General features: G+C 46.4%; 1 protein-coding gene across 1 annotated transcript in view; it reads left to right on the top strand.

Annotated features, from left to right (window-relative positions):
* The window catches only part of nbeab (neurobeachin b), a 229,813-nt gene that overhangs the window by 74,920 nt on the left and 137,328 nt on the right, over positions 1-17,565 (top strand). The window contains exons 4-12 of the mRNA XM_072701095.1: positions 116-211; positions 687-808; positions 2,374-2,500; positions 4,867-4,986; positions 5,655-5,801; positions 9,972-10,169; positions 10,275-10,408; positions 11,066-11,174; positions 15,153-15,305. Of these exons, the coding sequence (XP_072557196.1) occupies positions 116-211; positions 687-808; positions 2,374-2,500; positions 4,867-4,986; positions 5,655-5,801; positions 9,972-10,169; positions 10,275-10,408; positions 11,066-11,174; positions 15,153-15,305 (1,206 nt within the window). The remainder of the gene's footprint in view (positions 1-115; positions 212-686; positions 809-2,373; positions 2,501-4,866; positions 4,987-5,654; positions 5,802-9,971; positions 10,170-10,274; positions 10,409-11,065; positions 11,175-15,152; positions 15,306-17,565) is intronic.

Here is a 17,565-nt window from a genome sequence, read left to right as displayed (position 1 = left end):
TATCTAATTAATTTTAGCGCCTCAGTTTTCTTTAATTCCTTAACCTGTCCTGGCCTCTCCGGTACGTCTTCACAGACACCTTCATTTTCTCCCTGTTCTCTCTCCTCCTCCTCAGCCGAGGCACGCGGTGAAGTTACTGTCGGTGCTCAATCAGATGCCCCAGAGGCACGGCCCAGACACCTTCTTTAACTTCCCAGGACGCAGTGCGGCCGTGAGTACCGCCTTCTCCGTTTTTACAGCCTATTGCAGCCCACACTGCTTCCTGTGAACTCCAAGGCATTTATGACATCTAGAAATACCCCCCATGGCTGTAATGCTGCAGCATCACCAGTGGGTTTATGAGCAGGGCACCTTTGCTGTTACTGATTCATGACTCCCTAACTGAGTCTTTAGAAATAGAAGTTTGATCCCTATTTCATTTCAGGACTTTTTTTTTTTATTACTGTTATGTGTTTATTATTGCAGTCACTAAAAGCGAATATAACATTTGGTACATACTAAAGTGCTTTATTCAGGATCCACTGAGAACAAGTTTTTTGGGGGGTGTTTCATGCATTATTCTTTATGTTTTGTTGTATGCTATGTAAGAGAAAATGACTGAAAGGTTTAGCTTAAGCTGTGTTGTATGATTTTATCAAACTGTCTGGAAGCCATTGAGCTGACAGCGTGCACGACATCCCATACAGGCCATCGCTCTTCCTCCCATCGCCAAGTGGCCTTACCAGAATGGATTCACTCTCAACACCTGGTTTCGCATGGACCCGCTCAACAACATCAATGTGGACAAGGACAAGCCTTATCTCTACTGGTGAGAATGGGCTTCGATTCCCTCAGTTTCTGCCTGATCTGATGTGAGATCAGTGGTTATAACCCCCTCCCCCCGCACTCTTCCCCGACACAGGCTGCAGATTGAGGGTCTTGAGCAATATGGGTTCTGTATTCCCTTTGAACTTGGTGTGGGGCCCCCAACCTGCCGAGCCTGAATGATCGCGCACGCCTCAGCTTTCTCACCCTTTTAGACATGCAGGCCCTTTCATCATATAATTGGAGAACGGAGGCTTATGAAGAGAGATCCAGTCACAGCAAAAGCTGCCGATAAAATCAGTAATTGCTGAGGCTCTCGCTGCTGTTTCATGCTGGCACTGGAAGTGGAGTTATGTTGGAGCTGGGGGTTCAGCGGCGTACGAAGGGATATTCAGCTCGGGATGCCTGGCGGGTCGAGTGGCCGTCATGCGCAGGGGGTTGTAGGTAATTAGCATTGGGATCGATACATAGGGAGTATGGTTTTTTATTGACTGCTGTCCCTCAGCTCCAAGAACAGAGCAGGGAAAAAAAGTCATGGAAAAATAGTAAACCCTCCCGGAAAAAAATTGACCTCATTTATTGACTTTGTGTAACAAATTGGTTGTTCCCGCTCCTGTACATGAGGCTTTTTCTAGAGGTGTGGAGGATGCTGGGCCACCCTGACCTCCACTTTGGCTGTGCAGCTGTGACCAGAAGGTTATTCCTCAGAGTGCAGCCGGGTCGAGCGTGAAATGCTGAGTTAAGAGAACGGAAGCCCTCAGAGCTGGCCGAGGCGCTCGTGGGAAGACGCTTGGAGCTGGGGTTACAGAACCTGATTTACAAAACGGCAAATCCTGCTGACGGCAGAAAAAGTGCTCAGTTTTGTTTGGTCCTGAGTTCACTCTTCAAGTCTAATTCTGAGTACCCTGCCCATAAAATCCAGAGCCTCTGGGCAGCGTAAGAGAGCAACAGTGCATTAGGAGGGGGCAGGTCAGTCGGCTCCCCTTCGCTGCTCTGCAATCCCATGGAGCCTCTATGGTTTGGTTATTCATTGGATGGAGGCAGCCTGGTTATGTAGCGTTTTTTTTTTTTTAATCTTTATGTCTTTTAGAGACACATGTTTGGCCTGGTCAGTTGATTGGGTGTCCCTGTGCAGTATTCACATACGGTGTGTGTTGCCCGTGACGGGCTGCTGTCTTTCCTGGGTGTCTCCCTGCTTGCCTCCCATGATAGGCTGTGACGGCATCCTGCATAAGCAGCGTGTGTATGTATGTGTATGTGTGTGCATGTATGTGTATATTTGTGTGTGTGTGTGTGTGTGTGTGTGTGTGTGTGCGCGCGTGCCCTGTGGTGGACTGACATTCCATGCAGCATATTTCCCTGCCAAAGCCCCCCCCCCCCCAGTGACTCTGTATTGGACAAGTGGCTGGAATATGTACCTGTATTAGTCACCATAGACGTAGCATCACACTTTTGCTCTTAGATTTCATTTGTTCTTGGAAACCCGCTTTGTTTTACGCCATGTCTTTGACATCTTCTCAGGTATATTAAAGCCTTCATTTCTGGCACGTCATTCTGCTTCACTTTCAGCTTCCGGACCAGCAAAGGAATCGGGTACTCCGCACATTTTGTGGGCAACTGCCTGATAGTGACGTCCCTGAAATCGAAGGGCAAAGGTTTCCAGCACTGTGTGAAATACGACTTCCAGCCACGGAAGGTGAGCGTCCAGGCCTGGCTGAGGGGAGGGCCGGCATTCTGCTCTGGATAGCTGTTATTATGGGGTGGGGGGAGGGGGAGGGGGGAGCGATTGACCATGCTGCTCCCATCTCTCATAAACGCGTTTCCATTGATCTTCCGCGGAGAATCAGTTCTGCTACGCTGACAGAATTTGGCCGGTTCCACTAAACAGACTGTGACATTAACAGGGTTTGCTTGACGCTGGAGAAACTGCGGTGCTGGCTTGTGGGATGGTGCAGGGCGATCCCATCAGAACATCTAAGCAATGTGGACGGCGTTAGAAATTTTACATGATAATAAAGTATTTCATGCTTTTAGGCAGTGGTGGAATTGAGGGAATTATGCGGTATGCTGGGACAATGCACTGTAGAAGTTGATATGGCATGTCTGTAATACAATACTGACAAGCATCTGTTACGATTAATCCACTCTTAATTTTCAGTGTTTAAAACCTAGATTAAAACCATTTTTATTGCTCTCTGACAGCAGGTCACAATAGCTTTTCTCTGAATCTTCAACCAAGGTCTGTCATTGTGGGTGAACCGGGATGGTTCTGGCCTCATGGAAGCCTAGAAGATTACAAGGAACCAGCTTGGGTAAAAGGGTGATGATAACACCACTGTGGACCTGAACCACCTACAGGGAGGAGATTAGGCTCCTGGCAAAATGGTGCCAGGACAACAGTCGCTCCCTTATTGTTAGTGGGATCAAGGATCTGACCATGAATTTCAGGAAGCAAGAGGTAGACTTCCATGTCCACTGGCAAAGAAGCTCAAGTCTGCAACTTTAAGTTTCTGGGAGTCACCATCAGAGACAACTTCACACGGACATTGTACAGGTCTGCACCAAACAAAACAACACCCCAGCATCTAGAGGATATTTCAGGTGTCATCACTAGCCATCACAAACGGCTATAGATGCACAGTGGAGTCCGCCCTCACTGGATGCACTGCATCATGGCATGGCAGCTCACTAGTTAAGGACAAGCATTTCAGAATCAGCATTTCTCTTCTTTTGGAGGGAAAGAAGTGGTGTGAAGCTATTCCACGATAGTTATGTACAGTACTCTCTGCATTTGAAGATCATCTATTTTTGAAAGCCACATGCAAACCAACAATTTCATTTGTTTTGATCTGCCTGTCGTGAGTGCTGCTGCTCTGGGATAAGCATTATCACGTTCTCACAGCATTCCCTGCGGCCTGCGACCCCAGCTCGAGGGCAGACAGTTGAACTTGCTCAGAACACACTTGAAAGTATTAGGTGGCTTCTTTGTTCCTGTGCCCTGTTTTGGAGGATTCCAGAAAAGATCTGAGCAGGCACTAGCAAGGGACCTTCATAGCAGTCTTTTCAGAAGTGATGTGGACTAGAACTCAAATCTGATTTGGTGGTACTTCAAGAGGAGCCCGGATTTCTGTATCCAGCGTGTAAATCCACCCTCAGAAGTCTTAACATCCGCTTAATGTTGCCTTGCAGGTGGCAGGCAGGCTGTTTTGCTGGCTGTTCCTGATCTGCCAGCTTGTTTCTGCAGTGACTGGTTTGGCATGGGAAACACTGCACTGTATGTCAATCCGCTCCTGGAGGCTCAGGTCAGGAATCTGCAAAGAGCAGATTTATAAGCTGGTGAGCGATGACTGGACCCTTAATCTTGTCTAATCAGCACGTCGCAAGGAACTGGGACTGAGAGGAGTCTACTCATTGCCAGTCATCCCAATAGGTGACATAGGCAGCTGCCACCTGCAGAGGATGCGCGGACATAGCCAGATGAGCTCACTTTCTCTCCAGTGGTGTGTGCCAGTGCGGAAGTTTGCCTCGAGCGTCACACGGTCCTCAACCAGCACTGAATCCATTACTCTGCATATAAGTGGTGACTCTCTGATGGGATCCAAATAACTAAACCTTCTCTGTAAGATAGACAAGACAGAGTTTTTATTTTGTATGACTGCCCTGACTTGCACTTTGTCTGGTATTGATGTATTTTTAATGTTCCTGTGCAAATTCTGGTACACACTGCTTCCAGCTTCACAGTAGTTTTTAGAGCCACATTTTTGAGCTGGGACCCAGCAGATGTGAGGGAACGGTAGATAGCACTAGACGTCCTGTCGGCGCCACTCTCTGGAGCCCACCTTTGGATCGGGATCATCTGGAAACTGTAGCAGACTGAGAAAAAGAAGCAGCTGCTCTTAGTTATGCAGAGATTGAAACTAGTGACAAGCTAGGCCAGAAAGTACTACATCTCCCAGGTGCCCTTGTGTTTTTTTCCCGGCTGCCTGTCATACTCTGTAGAACTTACTCCTGTCTAATTTGTTTCTGACCTTAATTTCCTTGTTGCTTCTGTTTGTTCCCCAGTGGTACATGATCAGCATCGTCCACATCTACAACCGCTGGAGGAACAGCGAGATCCGCTGCTATGTTAACGGCCAGCTGGTCTCTTATGGCGATATGGCCTGGCACGTCAACACTAATGATGTGAGCACCTCTCCTTGCTCTGCTGTGCCAAAACAGAGAAGGTTAAGATGCGTGGAGTGGAAGTGCACAGGCGTTCAGCCAAATGTAGCTAGAGACACAGGGTGACTGTTTACTGCTCTGGCTTTGGGAAGCACCCCAAAATATGTTATCTGTCAGTCAGATGTGCAGAGACAGAAAAATGGGTGTGGCAGATGGTCAGGTGAGATGATCTCTTTCTGGGGACTGCTGTTTTGGTGGCATTAACCAGGCGCTTTGGCCAACCTGTATAAAAATACCTCATACCCTTTGTAAACCTCACTCTCCTTTGCTGATTAGCTATCTGCACTTAATTAGCCTAGGCCCCATTTAATCGTCTCGTTCTCCTCGACTCCTTCGTTAATGCGGCAGAATGACATTGGTGGCTGGCATTGATTCTCAATGAGCAGCCGGTCTTCATTTGCCGACAAATATTTGCTTTTCTCTTGAATGCATGGATCGTATTCTGTATTTCAAGTGTTAATTACAATATGAATGCATCTCGGGAATCTTAAGAGCTCTTTTTAAGTGGACCATTTGTCCCGGCTAGTTGAATGATGCTTTGAATTTGTTCAGAATGACTAACCACCATCCTGCTATGGGACCACACTGTTACTGCATAGCTCTGTGTGTGTCCCCCCACCCGGTGACAGAGTTACGACAAATGCTTCCTGGGCTCATCGGAGACAGCAGATGCCAATCGAGTCTTCTGTGGCCAGCTGGGGGCGATCTACGTGTTCAGTGAGGCGCTCAACCCGGCCCAGATCTTCGCCATACACCAGCTGGGGCCTGGCTACAAGGTGTGTGGCCCCACCCTTATTGTAACTGGAAGCCACTGTAAACTGGGCCGCTTGTGCATTAGCATTCGCTCGCAGGGCCAATGTCAGTCACTCTGATAAATGCTACTGAACATCACGTGATCCTTGAGATTAACGTGATGGCCAGCATGGGAAGACAGGCAAAGTGGAGTCAACCCCAATTGCTGGTCTCATCCTCAGGGGTTGTGTTTAGGTGACAGCTGTGGGTGTTTATGAAATAAGATTCCTAAGTCTGCTCTTTGTGCATGTCCAGAGGCGTCGCTAAATGAGTGTACTCATTAGTGTAAATAATGTGTTCTCACTCTTTTTCATTAAAATCAGACCAACTTAGTGAAGTTCTTTTTCCTGGTGACTTTACATGCAGGGCGGCAGTGTTCATTAACAGAGCCACATGCTCTGGCCCTGACCCCTGTGCTGGTGCTGTGAGCCCCAGCGCCTGCTCCTGTATTTATTGCCTGTGTAGTCTGAGTGTGTCCTTCACTGGCTCTTTTTCTGAGAGGCTGACCTCCTGCTTACTTCTGTTCGGCTTATTGAGCATCTCCTGCGTCACTGCATTGCTGCTAATTACTTCTGGTGGGGAGGGGGGGGCGTGTGACTGTTTCAAATGACTGGATTTTTGAGAGGCAGCTATATATATCAGTGGTGACTTGGCAGTGTGTCTGTGTTTGTCTCTCCCTCTCTCTCTCTCTCTCTCTCTCTCTGCTGAGAGTACCTGGAGCAGGGAATGACGGCTTCCTGCTGTTACAATGACTGCGTTTTAATTTGGTGTTTTTTTTTTCCTCATCCCATGGCGATAAACATGCGCATATTAAACATGCAGCAGGATGTGACCTTGCCCGGCAAACGTGCTTCTTGACACGTCCCTGAGGAGTCTCCCCCCAGCTGACCCAGCTTTCCATGCTGTCCTCCATCTTTGAAGCTTAATCTTGCTCTGGAGCCACCCCACCCAGAGCTGGCACTCTTCATCAAGGCCAGCAAGAGGCCCTGCCATTGGCATCAGCAATCCAGGCAGGGCAGCGAGTAGTAGCCTGCAGATAGCGACGATACCTAAGGTCAGCCTAAGTGCCGTGAGCAGTAGGTAAGACAAGCCTGTAGGTAGCAACAGCAGCTAATGTTAGGCTGTGGGTAGCAACAGCAGCTAATGTTAGGCTGTGGGTAGCAACGGTAGCTAAGGCTAGCCTGTGGGTAGCTAAGGTAGCTAAGGGTAGGTATGGGAGCTAAGGTTAGCCTGCAGATAGTGACGATACCTAAGGTCAGCCTAAGTGCCGTGAGCAGTAGGTAAGACAAGCCTGTAGGTAGCAACAGCAGCTAATGTTAGGCTGTGGGTAGCAACAGCAGCTAATGTTAGGCTGTGGGTAGCAACAGCAGCTAATGTTAGGCTGTGGGTAGCAACGGTAGCTAAGGCTAGCCTGTGGGTAGCTAAGGTAGCTAAGGGTAGGTATGGGAGCTAAGGTTAGCCTGCAGATAGTGACGATACCTAAGGTCAGCCTAAGTGCCGTGAGCAGTAGGTAAGACAAGCCTGTAGGTAGCAACAGCAGCTAATGTTAGGCTGTGGGTAGCAACGGTAGCTAAGGGTAGGTATGGGAGCTAAGGTTAGCCTGCAGGCAGCGACAATAGACAATAGGTTAGCCAGAGGGTAGCGGCAGTAGCTTGCGGAGGCGTAGTGTGGACTGCAATGAGCATGGAGCGGCGGGCCTTTGACACGTCCAGCATGAGGTGCCTTAGTGCGCCGAGTGAGGCATAAACCAATTCACGTGGCAGCTAAGCTGACATCCTCTCTGAGTCGCGACTGCGTCGGGGCACCGTAGCCAAACTGCGGCACTTCACAAGCTCGAGTGATGAACTTTGCTGCCCATCCTGGGGCGTATGATTAAAATTTATACGCTGCCGCTGGCATGGGGCCCTGGCGCTGAATCACGGCCGGTCTCCCCTGGGCTCTTCTGGGCATGCTCATCACCCCTATGCACGTCTAACTTTCGGGCCTTTCTTTAAAGCCAGGCTTGCTTTAAAGCAGCAAGTCAGTGGGAACGATACTAATTTGTATGTCAGAATCCATAAATTATTCATGTACATGTTTTGTTTTTTTTTTATCTTTATTGCCAATAATGGCTCAAGAAAAAAAGAGAAGTATTTTGTTGTGACCTTACTTATCCTCTTAAAAGTGCAATGTTTCTTGCAATTACCTGATTTTTGATGTTTTCATTTGGGCTCAGGTGGGGCACCGTCCGTGGTGGCAGGTGGGCTAAGAGCAGCACTAATGAGCAGTTGCCTGGTTTCTATGGAATGTCTGTCATGCTTTTGTTTGGTAAATATGCAGTTTAATCTGAATTTAACTGACATCCATCTTATGTGCTGCTGTGGACCAGATCCGTAGAGAGCAGCTCCATGACTCGTCGTTCTGTTCGGTGACAGCGTGAACGGTCGCATCTCGGCTGAGTATGATGCACACAGATGTGAGGTGGCGACACCCTAAGTGTGCGCAGCAGGGTGTGAGCAGTGAATGCGCACTGTCAGAATTACCAGCACTACCAGCGCTGTGAGAGTTGTCTGCCTCCCACACAGTATACATTAAAAACAAAAAATTAATCATGGTTTACAGGACAATGTTTGTGCTCAGCCCATCACATATACTCTCAGGTCACATTAGCATATGTAATGCATTCGCTAGGCTGGTGCTTTATGGACAAGTTACACGTTGCTATGCCAGGTGTGGAACAAAGAGAATCCACAGGGCAGGGCTGCTCTACGCGTGTGTACGTGCTCTCTGACAAGCTCGTGCAAACTTCTTGTGGGGATCTGGGACCATTTGTGAAGCAGAAAGTGTTGAAAGACACTTAGGATGAAACATCAAGGCAATGTGATGCTGTAATGGTGTGTGCTTTGCTGTTATTGATAAGGGATCCTCAGCGGTGGATTCTTAGATGCTCACCATGGTTGTTGCACCATTCTTGGAGGTAGAGCAAAAAGACACTATGTGTGGGTTCACTCACTCACATGCTGCTCTTTTCCTGTGAGCAGGAGTATGTGAGAGCTGTGTGCCTTCAGGGTGATGGGAAGGAGTGTCAGGGCACAGAGGCATGACCTAGTGCTTTAAAAATTTGCAGAGACGGGAAAGCCCATATCTGCCGGTCTGGCCATCTCCATGTCAGCTTGGGGTGACATCACACTGGCCGAGGGTGAGCCCAGTGCAGCTGTGAGCATGGGGGGTTTACAAGTACAGTGCCAAGCAGATGCTTGGGGGGGGGAGAGGGACTCATCCATCATTTTCCTTGGCATCTGCGGTGTGTCCATTCCTCTCCCCCAAAGATTGACTGGACAGCATGCTTTGGGATGTCTGTTAAGTAAAGGGGGGCACGCATCACCTCCCTGTCGATGCTGTCAAAACTTAATGGTTTCTTTTGACGCCTTTTCAGCTTAAGGCGTTATTGTCCTGGACAGCAGTTACATTACAGAGTGCACCCCCCTTTGTAATGACCAGTCATGACATATAAGACTGAACATTTTCATGATTACTAATGCAACATGTTAAAAGAACACCACAAATGCTTTCAAGAGAATTAATAATAAAAATCCTTCCTTCATCAATGTGTCAAATTATAGTTGGCCATATTGTTACTGCACTGATCTCAGTGTTCTGGAGAAGCAGCCCCAATGAACAGTAATATGCTGATTTAGGTCATGGGCTTGTCTGTGTGGACACGCTGAAATAATTGCGTCTCTTTGGCTGCGCGTGTGATATATTATCTTTCTTGCCGTCATCCATCCATGAGATCTCTCTGTGAATGATTTCCCGTGCTCAGCATTCAATAACTCGATGTGTTTAGTAAAAATGATTTTCCCGCCAAGTCTGACTTTTATTTATTTGCCTTGATACAATTATGACCGATTAGAAATTATGTGGGAAGCTTTGTGATGCTCGTTACAGCTGTTATGTATTGCACAGCTTCTTTTTGGTAATTAATTTGCTGTGTAATTTAGAGAGGCTACGGGATTGGGAGGGTAGAAACCATGCATTTACCTCCCTGAATCCGTAAACCAGATATTATTTTTTCTGTCTCATATGCTACAATAATATGTTGTTTACTGAAGATAAGAATGATCTCCTAATCCGGCTTTTTTTGCAAAATGAAATCTTCTGGGAACCTTCTCCAGAGCACCTTCAAGTTCAAGTCTGAGAGCGACCTGCACCTGGCCGAGCACCACAAGCAAGTGCTGTACGACGGCAAGCTGGCCAGCAGCATCTGCTTCACCTACAACGCCAAGGCCACCGACGCCCAGCTCTGCCTGGAGTCCTCGCCCAAGGAGAATCCCTCCATCTTTGTGCACTCGCCCCATGCCCTCATGCTGCAGGTGGGTGAAACCCCCCAAGGCACCTTCCCTTTTTCACAAACAGCGAGTTGGAGACTCGACTTCGTACTGTATGTGTTTGTGATCACCCCCGCCCCCACCCCACAGGACGTGAAAGCCATCGTGACACACTCCATCCACAGTGCCATCCACTCCATCGGTGGCATCCAGGTGCTCTTCCCACTTTTTGCTCAGCTGGACTACCGCCAGCAGAATGATAGCCAGGTGGAGACCATGGTCTGGTGAGTAGAGGTTACCAAGTTCCTGTTATGTTACCACGAACAGGAAGTGGCACGCAAAACAATGTAGTGTGTAGAGTCAGCTGCCTCAGCCATTGAATGCTGCTGTCAGATGGCATGGTGTCTAATAAGGGAAGCAGTCAGGGATTTTGTTGTATGTCTCTTTGGACTTTTTCAAGACTCACAGATGTGTTACCTCGATGGCTGCTGTGTTTGTAATGTCAAACTGTTGACTGGGGGATAGTGGATCATGCCTTTCTGTTCAGCCTTCAGTCTGGTCACACTCAGGTCGTGTCCGTCTCCTACCTTCAGGGTATGTTCGTTAAGTTTTTTCTACACTGGAGCTAATGAAGCCTTTTATAGATTTACCTTTCAGCTCTGTGAAAGCCTCATCTCCCCCAGTTAAACAAAGCCACGTGCAAGGTGTGACCGCTCATCACATCTCGATGAGAATTTCCCCGTAAGGCGTCTCCAGCACGAAGCAATTTTCATAGTTCGCAGGTTTACGTGTCCGTTAATGGGGCTGGGTATTTAGGGAGGCAATTAAGGCTGGAGGTTAACGACACCATGGCAGTTAACCTCCTGGTGTTTGAATGTACAGCTTTTTATCCCTGTTTAAAGACCCTTATCTGCTCCCAGTGACACTCTCCTGCATTGCAGTGCCACGCTCCTCGCCTTCCTGGTGGAGCTTCTGAAGAGCTCTGTGGCCATGCAGGAGCAGATGCTGGGGGGCAAGGGCTTCCTGGTCATCGGGTACCTCCTGGAGAAGGTAAGTGGCTCCCACAGGAGCGGCGCGGTATGATCCTACACAACTCCGAATGGGGATGAAGCTTCAGTGGGTCCATAAGTAACATTTGCTTCATAGTCTGTCCGGACACTGTCCTGCCCAGAATGGGCATTTTGCCTCTCCTGTTAGGACTGGTTAGGGTGAGTGTCTAATGGACGGGAGATCGCTTCCTCTGCTATTACTGTAGAATAAGATGAGTTGTATAAGGAAGGGCACAGGCGTGACCAATCCACACTTCAGACAGTGTCATGGTGCTCAGTGCCTAGCGACCCTGAACATTCAGCGATTGGCTGTTCTGTGGACAGAATAGCCTTGTTCATGAGAAAGGTTAGAGGAGACTGTTTTGAGCTGACAGACAGGTTATAGTAACTAGGATATACTCTCTATACAACTGTGGTGAACAGAAAAGCATCTTAGAATGCACAGAATGTTGGACCTTGAGGTGGGTGGGCTGTAACAGCAGAAGACCATGTTGGGTTCTGCTTCTGTCAGCCAAAAACAGACAGTTGAGGCTGCAGTGTGTATAGGTTCACCAAAATGGGACAGTTGAATATTTGGAAAAATGTACCCTGGTCTGATGAATTTCCATTTATGCTGAGGCACACAAATGGTAGGGTTAGAATTTGGTATCAACAACAAGAATTCATGGACTTATTTTGTCTTGTGTCAACAGTCCAGGCTGTCGTTGGTGCTGCTATACATTGGGCCCACTAATGCCAATCGATCATTGTTTGAATGCTACAGCCTATTTGAGTATTGTGCATCCCTTCCTGGCCACAATTTATCCACCTTCTAATGCCTACTTCCAGCATGATAAGACACCATGTCACAATGCAAAAGTCTGGTTTCATGAACATGAAGATGAGGTCAGTTTTTTTCAGTGGTCACCCGCAGCCACTGTATCCGAATCCAGTAGAACACCTTCGAGATGTGGTAAAACGGGAGATTTGCGGCATGGATGTGCAGCTGACAACTCTGCAGAAAGTGCGTGATGCAGTCACGTGAGCATGGACTACAACCTCAAAGGAATGTTTCCACAATCTTGTGGAATCCCTGCCACAAAAAATTCGAGGCTATTTTGAGAGCAAAAGGAGGCCCTACCCAGTATTACATAGGGATCCTAATGAAATGCTCAGTGAGTAAGTTACGGCTACAGGGCATGGTTCAGACAGGAAAAAGGTGGACAATCCACTTGCAGCTCAGAGACTAAAGGGGTTTATTAAACAAAACAGAACACAAGGGAAACCACAAAATAAAAGGGACCACGAGGGGTCAGAATTAAACTAGAGGGAAAAAAATTAAAAGAGAACCAATAATCTAACATACAAAGGGAAACAGGCAACACCAGGGCCAGAACTAGAAGAAAACAACAGCATAACACACATTAACATAGCACAATGACTGACTGGGGAAATGAACAGACAGGCATTTAAATATACTGATGATGATGAAGAGGGCAGGTGTGAACAACTAATCAACAAGGCCATGGAACAAGACCTGGGGGGTATTCCATGAAAGTAGCTAAAAAAAAAAGGCAGACTTTCCCGAAAAAGTCAGACTCAACCTACCTCCATCTCTAAACTTAGCCTTACGTCGATCCACGAACGCAGTTCAGTTTTAATTAATGAATGCTCATACAAGACAGACTTGCATACTTGCGCACAACCGAGATATTTAAGAAGCCCAAATGAATGGATCAATGATAGCTTGATCAAATGAGTCGGAAAGTGTGTAAAACGACAGCGGTGTTTTTTTCCGCCGCAGAATAAACGCTGCTGATGGAGCTGTATGAAAAATACGAAGATGTAATCGTTAAAAAAGGCAATACTGTGGCCATAAACACAGCCAGGGAGTTGGCTTGGCAATGAATTGCAGACAGACTAAATGCATAAGTTACGGAAATGTTACAAGTGCTTAGTACAGTGGCATGGCGGTACAGTGGTTTATGCTGTCGCCTTATAATGCGAAAATTGCTTGTTCGATCCCCATAGCCAACGGGGAACCTTCTGGGTTGATTTCACCTGTCGTTGTTACTGTATAATATTATTTGATCTCCGTAAAATACTTTAAATCACATCCATGTGAAATGTTCTGCACAAATAACCGTACTGTATGTTGTCTTTGCTATTTTAGTAGTAAACAGTGACTAAAACAAAGTAGACAGTGACTAAAAATATAAAGATATCTTCCTGTTCATATTATTTTAATGGATTTTTTTTCCAATTACAGTCATTGCATTTCATGTGTCACCTTTGTAACATGCGTACGCTTTTATTTTACAGTAAAATACCGTTATAACGGACCTAGCAAAACAGTCCGTTACATCCACAGTTGCTGTATGCCCAGAACACAACTACAGGACACCATTTACTCATGCCACACATACCTCAGCAGACACACTTGTGGTATAGATTATTATATTGTACATGTAGTAATCCAACTTTACCTGACCAGATGCGTGACTATTAATAATCCCGACTACGTACGAATCTACGCTGGATATCACCTGCACGCCACACACCTTGTAGGCGGAACTGCATGTCCGTTATAGCCGAACAGAACTACAGCTAACAGCGGCCCTGGGGACCAAATTGTTTGTCCATTATAAGCGAAATTCTGTTATATGCGAGTCCACTATAACGGGATTTTACTGTAATTATTTTGGAATTAATTTGAATACTAAGACGTGATTTTATAGGCTTTATTATATTGATTATATAGCAATCTCAGCTCTGTTCTCCATATTATGGAAGTATCACGCAGAGCTTTACTTCAGAAAGGATGGTTTTTATTCTCTACGAGAGTCTTGCTTTTACTCACAGCACTGACTACAGGGTTCCATTTTTTTATATACGTATATACAAGACTCATTCTCCCGCTAACTCAAACAAAATCATGTCATTTTGGTACACCTTACAGATAAACAAAAAAATGTAATCAGATAATGTAAAATATAATGTCAGATGAGGACATATAATTCGACAGATTATGTGATATGAATAGTAAGATCGCGGAATTTCATCCGACGGAACGATTTTTTGGGAATCTGTTCCCACACGTCGGACGTTCTTTGAGACAACGCTAAACTAAGCGAGACAGTTATCCTGGTCCGGACCAGGCTTGTTCGCAGGCCTAAATTACCATGGTAATTCAGCGGGGATTCATTTAAGACACGTTGATGAAACGGAACTCTCACTTAAGTAAGACTGACTTGTCGAAATAAGTCAGACTTTCCCTTAATCCTGCTTCATGGAGTACCCCCCTGGAAACAGGGAACCTAACAAACACCAAGGCATTACAACACTAGGGAAGACTAGGATAACATAAGCAAAACCAAAATCATGAACAGGGCAAACCTAGGACAGAAGAACTAAGATAGAAAATTTAACAAATTTAAAAAAAGGAAACCAAATATAAAATGAAACAGATGAGTTTGGTCTGCAGCCAGCCTTGAACCCATGATTAGAGGATTACAGCTTCTGTGCAACACACTCAACATATACGTGTGACTTGATGTGTCTCTCTATGTAATGTCCTTGCATCCAGGGTGTTCCCTGCCTCGTGCCCTGTGCTTCCTGGGATAAGCTCCAGACTCTCCGTCACCCTGGATAAGCACTTGGAAGATGGATGGATGTGTTAAAATGGGGCTGTCCCAGAATGCACTGCACCAACTAATCAGGCCATTATACATGCAGTATATATTTATAGATGTTACATAATGATGACATTCAGATTGCATGAGACCACATTTTTAATTCATGTGATTGGAATATACACATGTTTAGAGCAGGTCTGATGTACTTAATCCTTTAATATTTTCATTGGGTACCAGTCTTGACCCAAACCTGCCGTTTTCCATTATGAATGATAATCCTCTGTGAGCAAAGTGTTCTTCATGGATGTGGTCAGTGGGTCAGGTTGCACGTGGGTCTCTGACAAGTGTCAACCGTTTCCCTCTAGTCATCCAGGGTCCACATCACCAGAGCCGTGCTGGAGCAGTTCCTTTCCTTTGCCAAGTACCTGGACGGCCTGACCCACGGTGCACCTTTACTCAAGCAGCTCTGCGACCACATCCTGTTCAACGCGGCCATCTGGATCCACACCCCAGCCAAGGTGAGCCTGGGGAGGTGGGGCTGTGTTCGGGGATGTGACCCTGTGAGTGTGGCACTTTCTCCATCAAGGGCACTTTGGGGCTGCAGTGTCTGGGGTTATGATTCCCTGTGCTCAGGTCTGTGTGGGTGAGTGCTAAGGCGCCTTGCCATTGCGATGCCTGGATGTGTACACGAGAGTTTCCTGTGCCTTCAGCCACTGTACTGCTGTCGCCTGCTGCTTGTTTGGGTGACTTTCTTCAGGAACTGGGAAAAACGGAATCAGGATCAAACATGGTGCTCATCGGCCATCATGACTTCAGAAGTCTTGGGCCGACTTGCTGGAGGAGCACAACTGGCTCCCACGAGTCTCAAACAGCCACAGGAAGAGCTCGTTTATCACAGCTGCTAAGATTAATGGATGCTAGTCTGCAACCCCCACCCCTTGCAGCAAGCCGGTTCATATACTCGGAGAAGCCTCCTTCTTCGTAATACCCCGTGACGAGGAGATGAGGCGTGTAGGGGGTGAACGGCTTTGTGCGCAGACCATGTTTGGCACCATGGAAACGGAGTTTTATGAATCACTGATATGTGGTAAAATAAATTGCACAAGCCCATGGTCTGGTGACAGAAAGAATAGATAAAGATGTAGACATTTAAGAATGAGGCCATCTTGGACTCAGGATTTCACCCTCCATGCACAGTTTAGCCTGCGCTTTTCATTCCTCAGAAGAGTTTGTTTGGTTTTTGTTCTTGTGTCACATGACCTTGTGTAGCCAATGAGGAGCAAAATACCAGTAAAAACATTAGTAAGGAAAACCAATGAAAAGACTAGGGAGAGCTCATATGTGATGAATAGGGGTTTAAATTGTTGGTCCCAAGGCGATTGCCGTAGATTACAATTATTGAGAATTATATCAGAAATCATTAGTTTCTATCATAATTCAGTTTGATTAATTGATTATTCGACTATTTTGATAACCTAAATTAGATTGTTTTTTGAATCTTTTTACCACTGGGACTTAATTACATATTATTAACGGAATATAAAGAAAGTTGGATCTCAGAACATTTATTTTCATTGATATTATTTAACAGGGAGAACATGTCAATGTAAAATTCGTGCTGCTAACTTAGAATATTGATAAAGTTAAATGCTGGACTGAAACATCGGATTAATGCTAATATCTTACTTTTACACAAATATTGGCCGATACCGATATGTTAACTAATATGTTGTGCATCTTCAAGACTAACATAATTTTTTAGTTAGTTAGCTAGTTAGCTACCTCATGGTCTTGACCATTGCTCTGTAGCATGCAAAAACAATGACTGTTTTGCTCTACAAAACAGTGGCATTTCCCAAAAGCATTATAATGCAACGATTATCTTAACCATCAGAGAGATCGTTCTGCTCTACAAAGCAGGGGTAAGTTTCCCAATAGTGTCGTAGTGCCAAGATCATCAGGTAGTGCTTCCTTTATGAATATTAATGAGCTTCACCTTGCCATCCTGCGTTTCGGAAATCCGTGAACCAGCACTGCTACTTTGAACGTGCGTGTAGCCTGGAGGTATTTCACCCCCCCCCCCCAAAAAAAAAATTGATCCTGACCTTACATTGAATTGGCAAATTAAAAATCGATTCATCACGATGCATCAATGCATCTTTACACCCCTTGCGATGAATCAGCCATCTTTTCTGTCAGGGCCCCTGTGCACGGCTTGGAAAGATCCAGCGTAGTGGAGGATCACAGAAGAGCTGCGGGTTTTTGTTTCACTTTATCCGTGGCTGATGGATGGATGAATGATTCAGAGAAACAAACAGGGGTATTGGCGGGGGGGGGGGGCTACTCAGGTGGCTGTTTTGGCAGGGGGAGTGGGGCAATTGTAAAACACAAGCGTGTCACTCTCAGGGCCTGCAGCAGGGGATTCGGGTTACTTGAGAGAAAACTGAACTGAACACCCAAATCGATAGTGTGGACTGAGAACTAGACTGGACAAATCAATCTGGGTGACTGCACTCACTTGATTCGCCCTCCCATGATGATAGTGTCCCCCCTCCCCCCACTTTATTATGTGTTTCTATTCTGTCCTTGGAGTCTTGGGGGGGGAGACGTGAATCTTAGTTTGAGGTGGATGTATGTAAGTCTATGTGATTTCCAAGCCTGACGGCGTGGGTGTGTGTGGTTCTCCCCTATTCCAGGTCGTCGTGGTATTGTATGTGTCTGACAGGGTGTGTGTGGTTCTCCCCTGTTCCAGGTCGTCGTGGTACTGTGTGTGTCTGA

This window comes from Paramormyrops kingsleyae, chromosome 17 (genome assembly GCF_048594095.1).
Source record: "Paramormyrops kingsleyae isolate MSU_618 chromosome 17, PKINGS_0.4, whole genome shotgun sequence".
Classification (NCBI taxonomy): domain Eukaryota; kingdom Metazoa; phylum Chordata; class Actinopteri; order Osteoglossiformes; family Mormyridae; genus Paramormyrops; species Paramormyrops kingsleyae.
The sequence above is the reverse complement of the archived record's forward strand: the minus strand, read 5'-3'. Positions and strand labels throughout refer to the sequence as shown.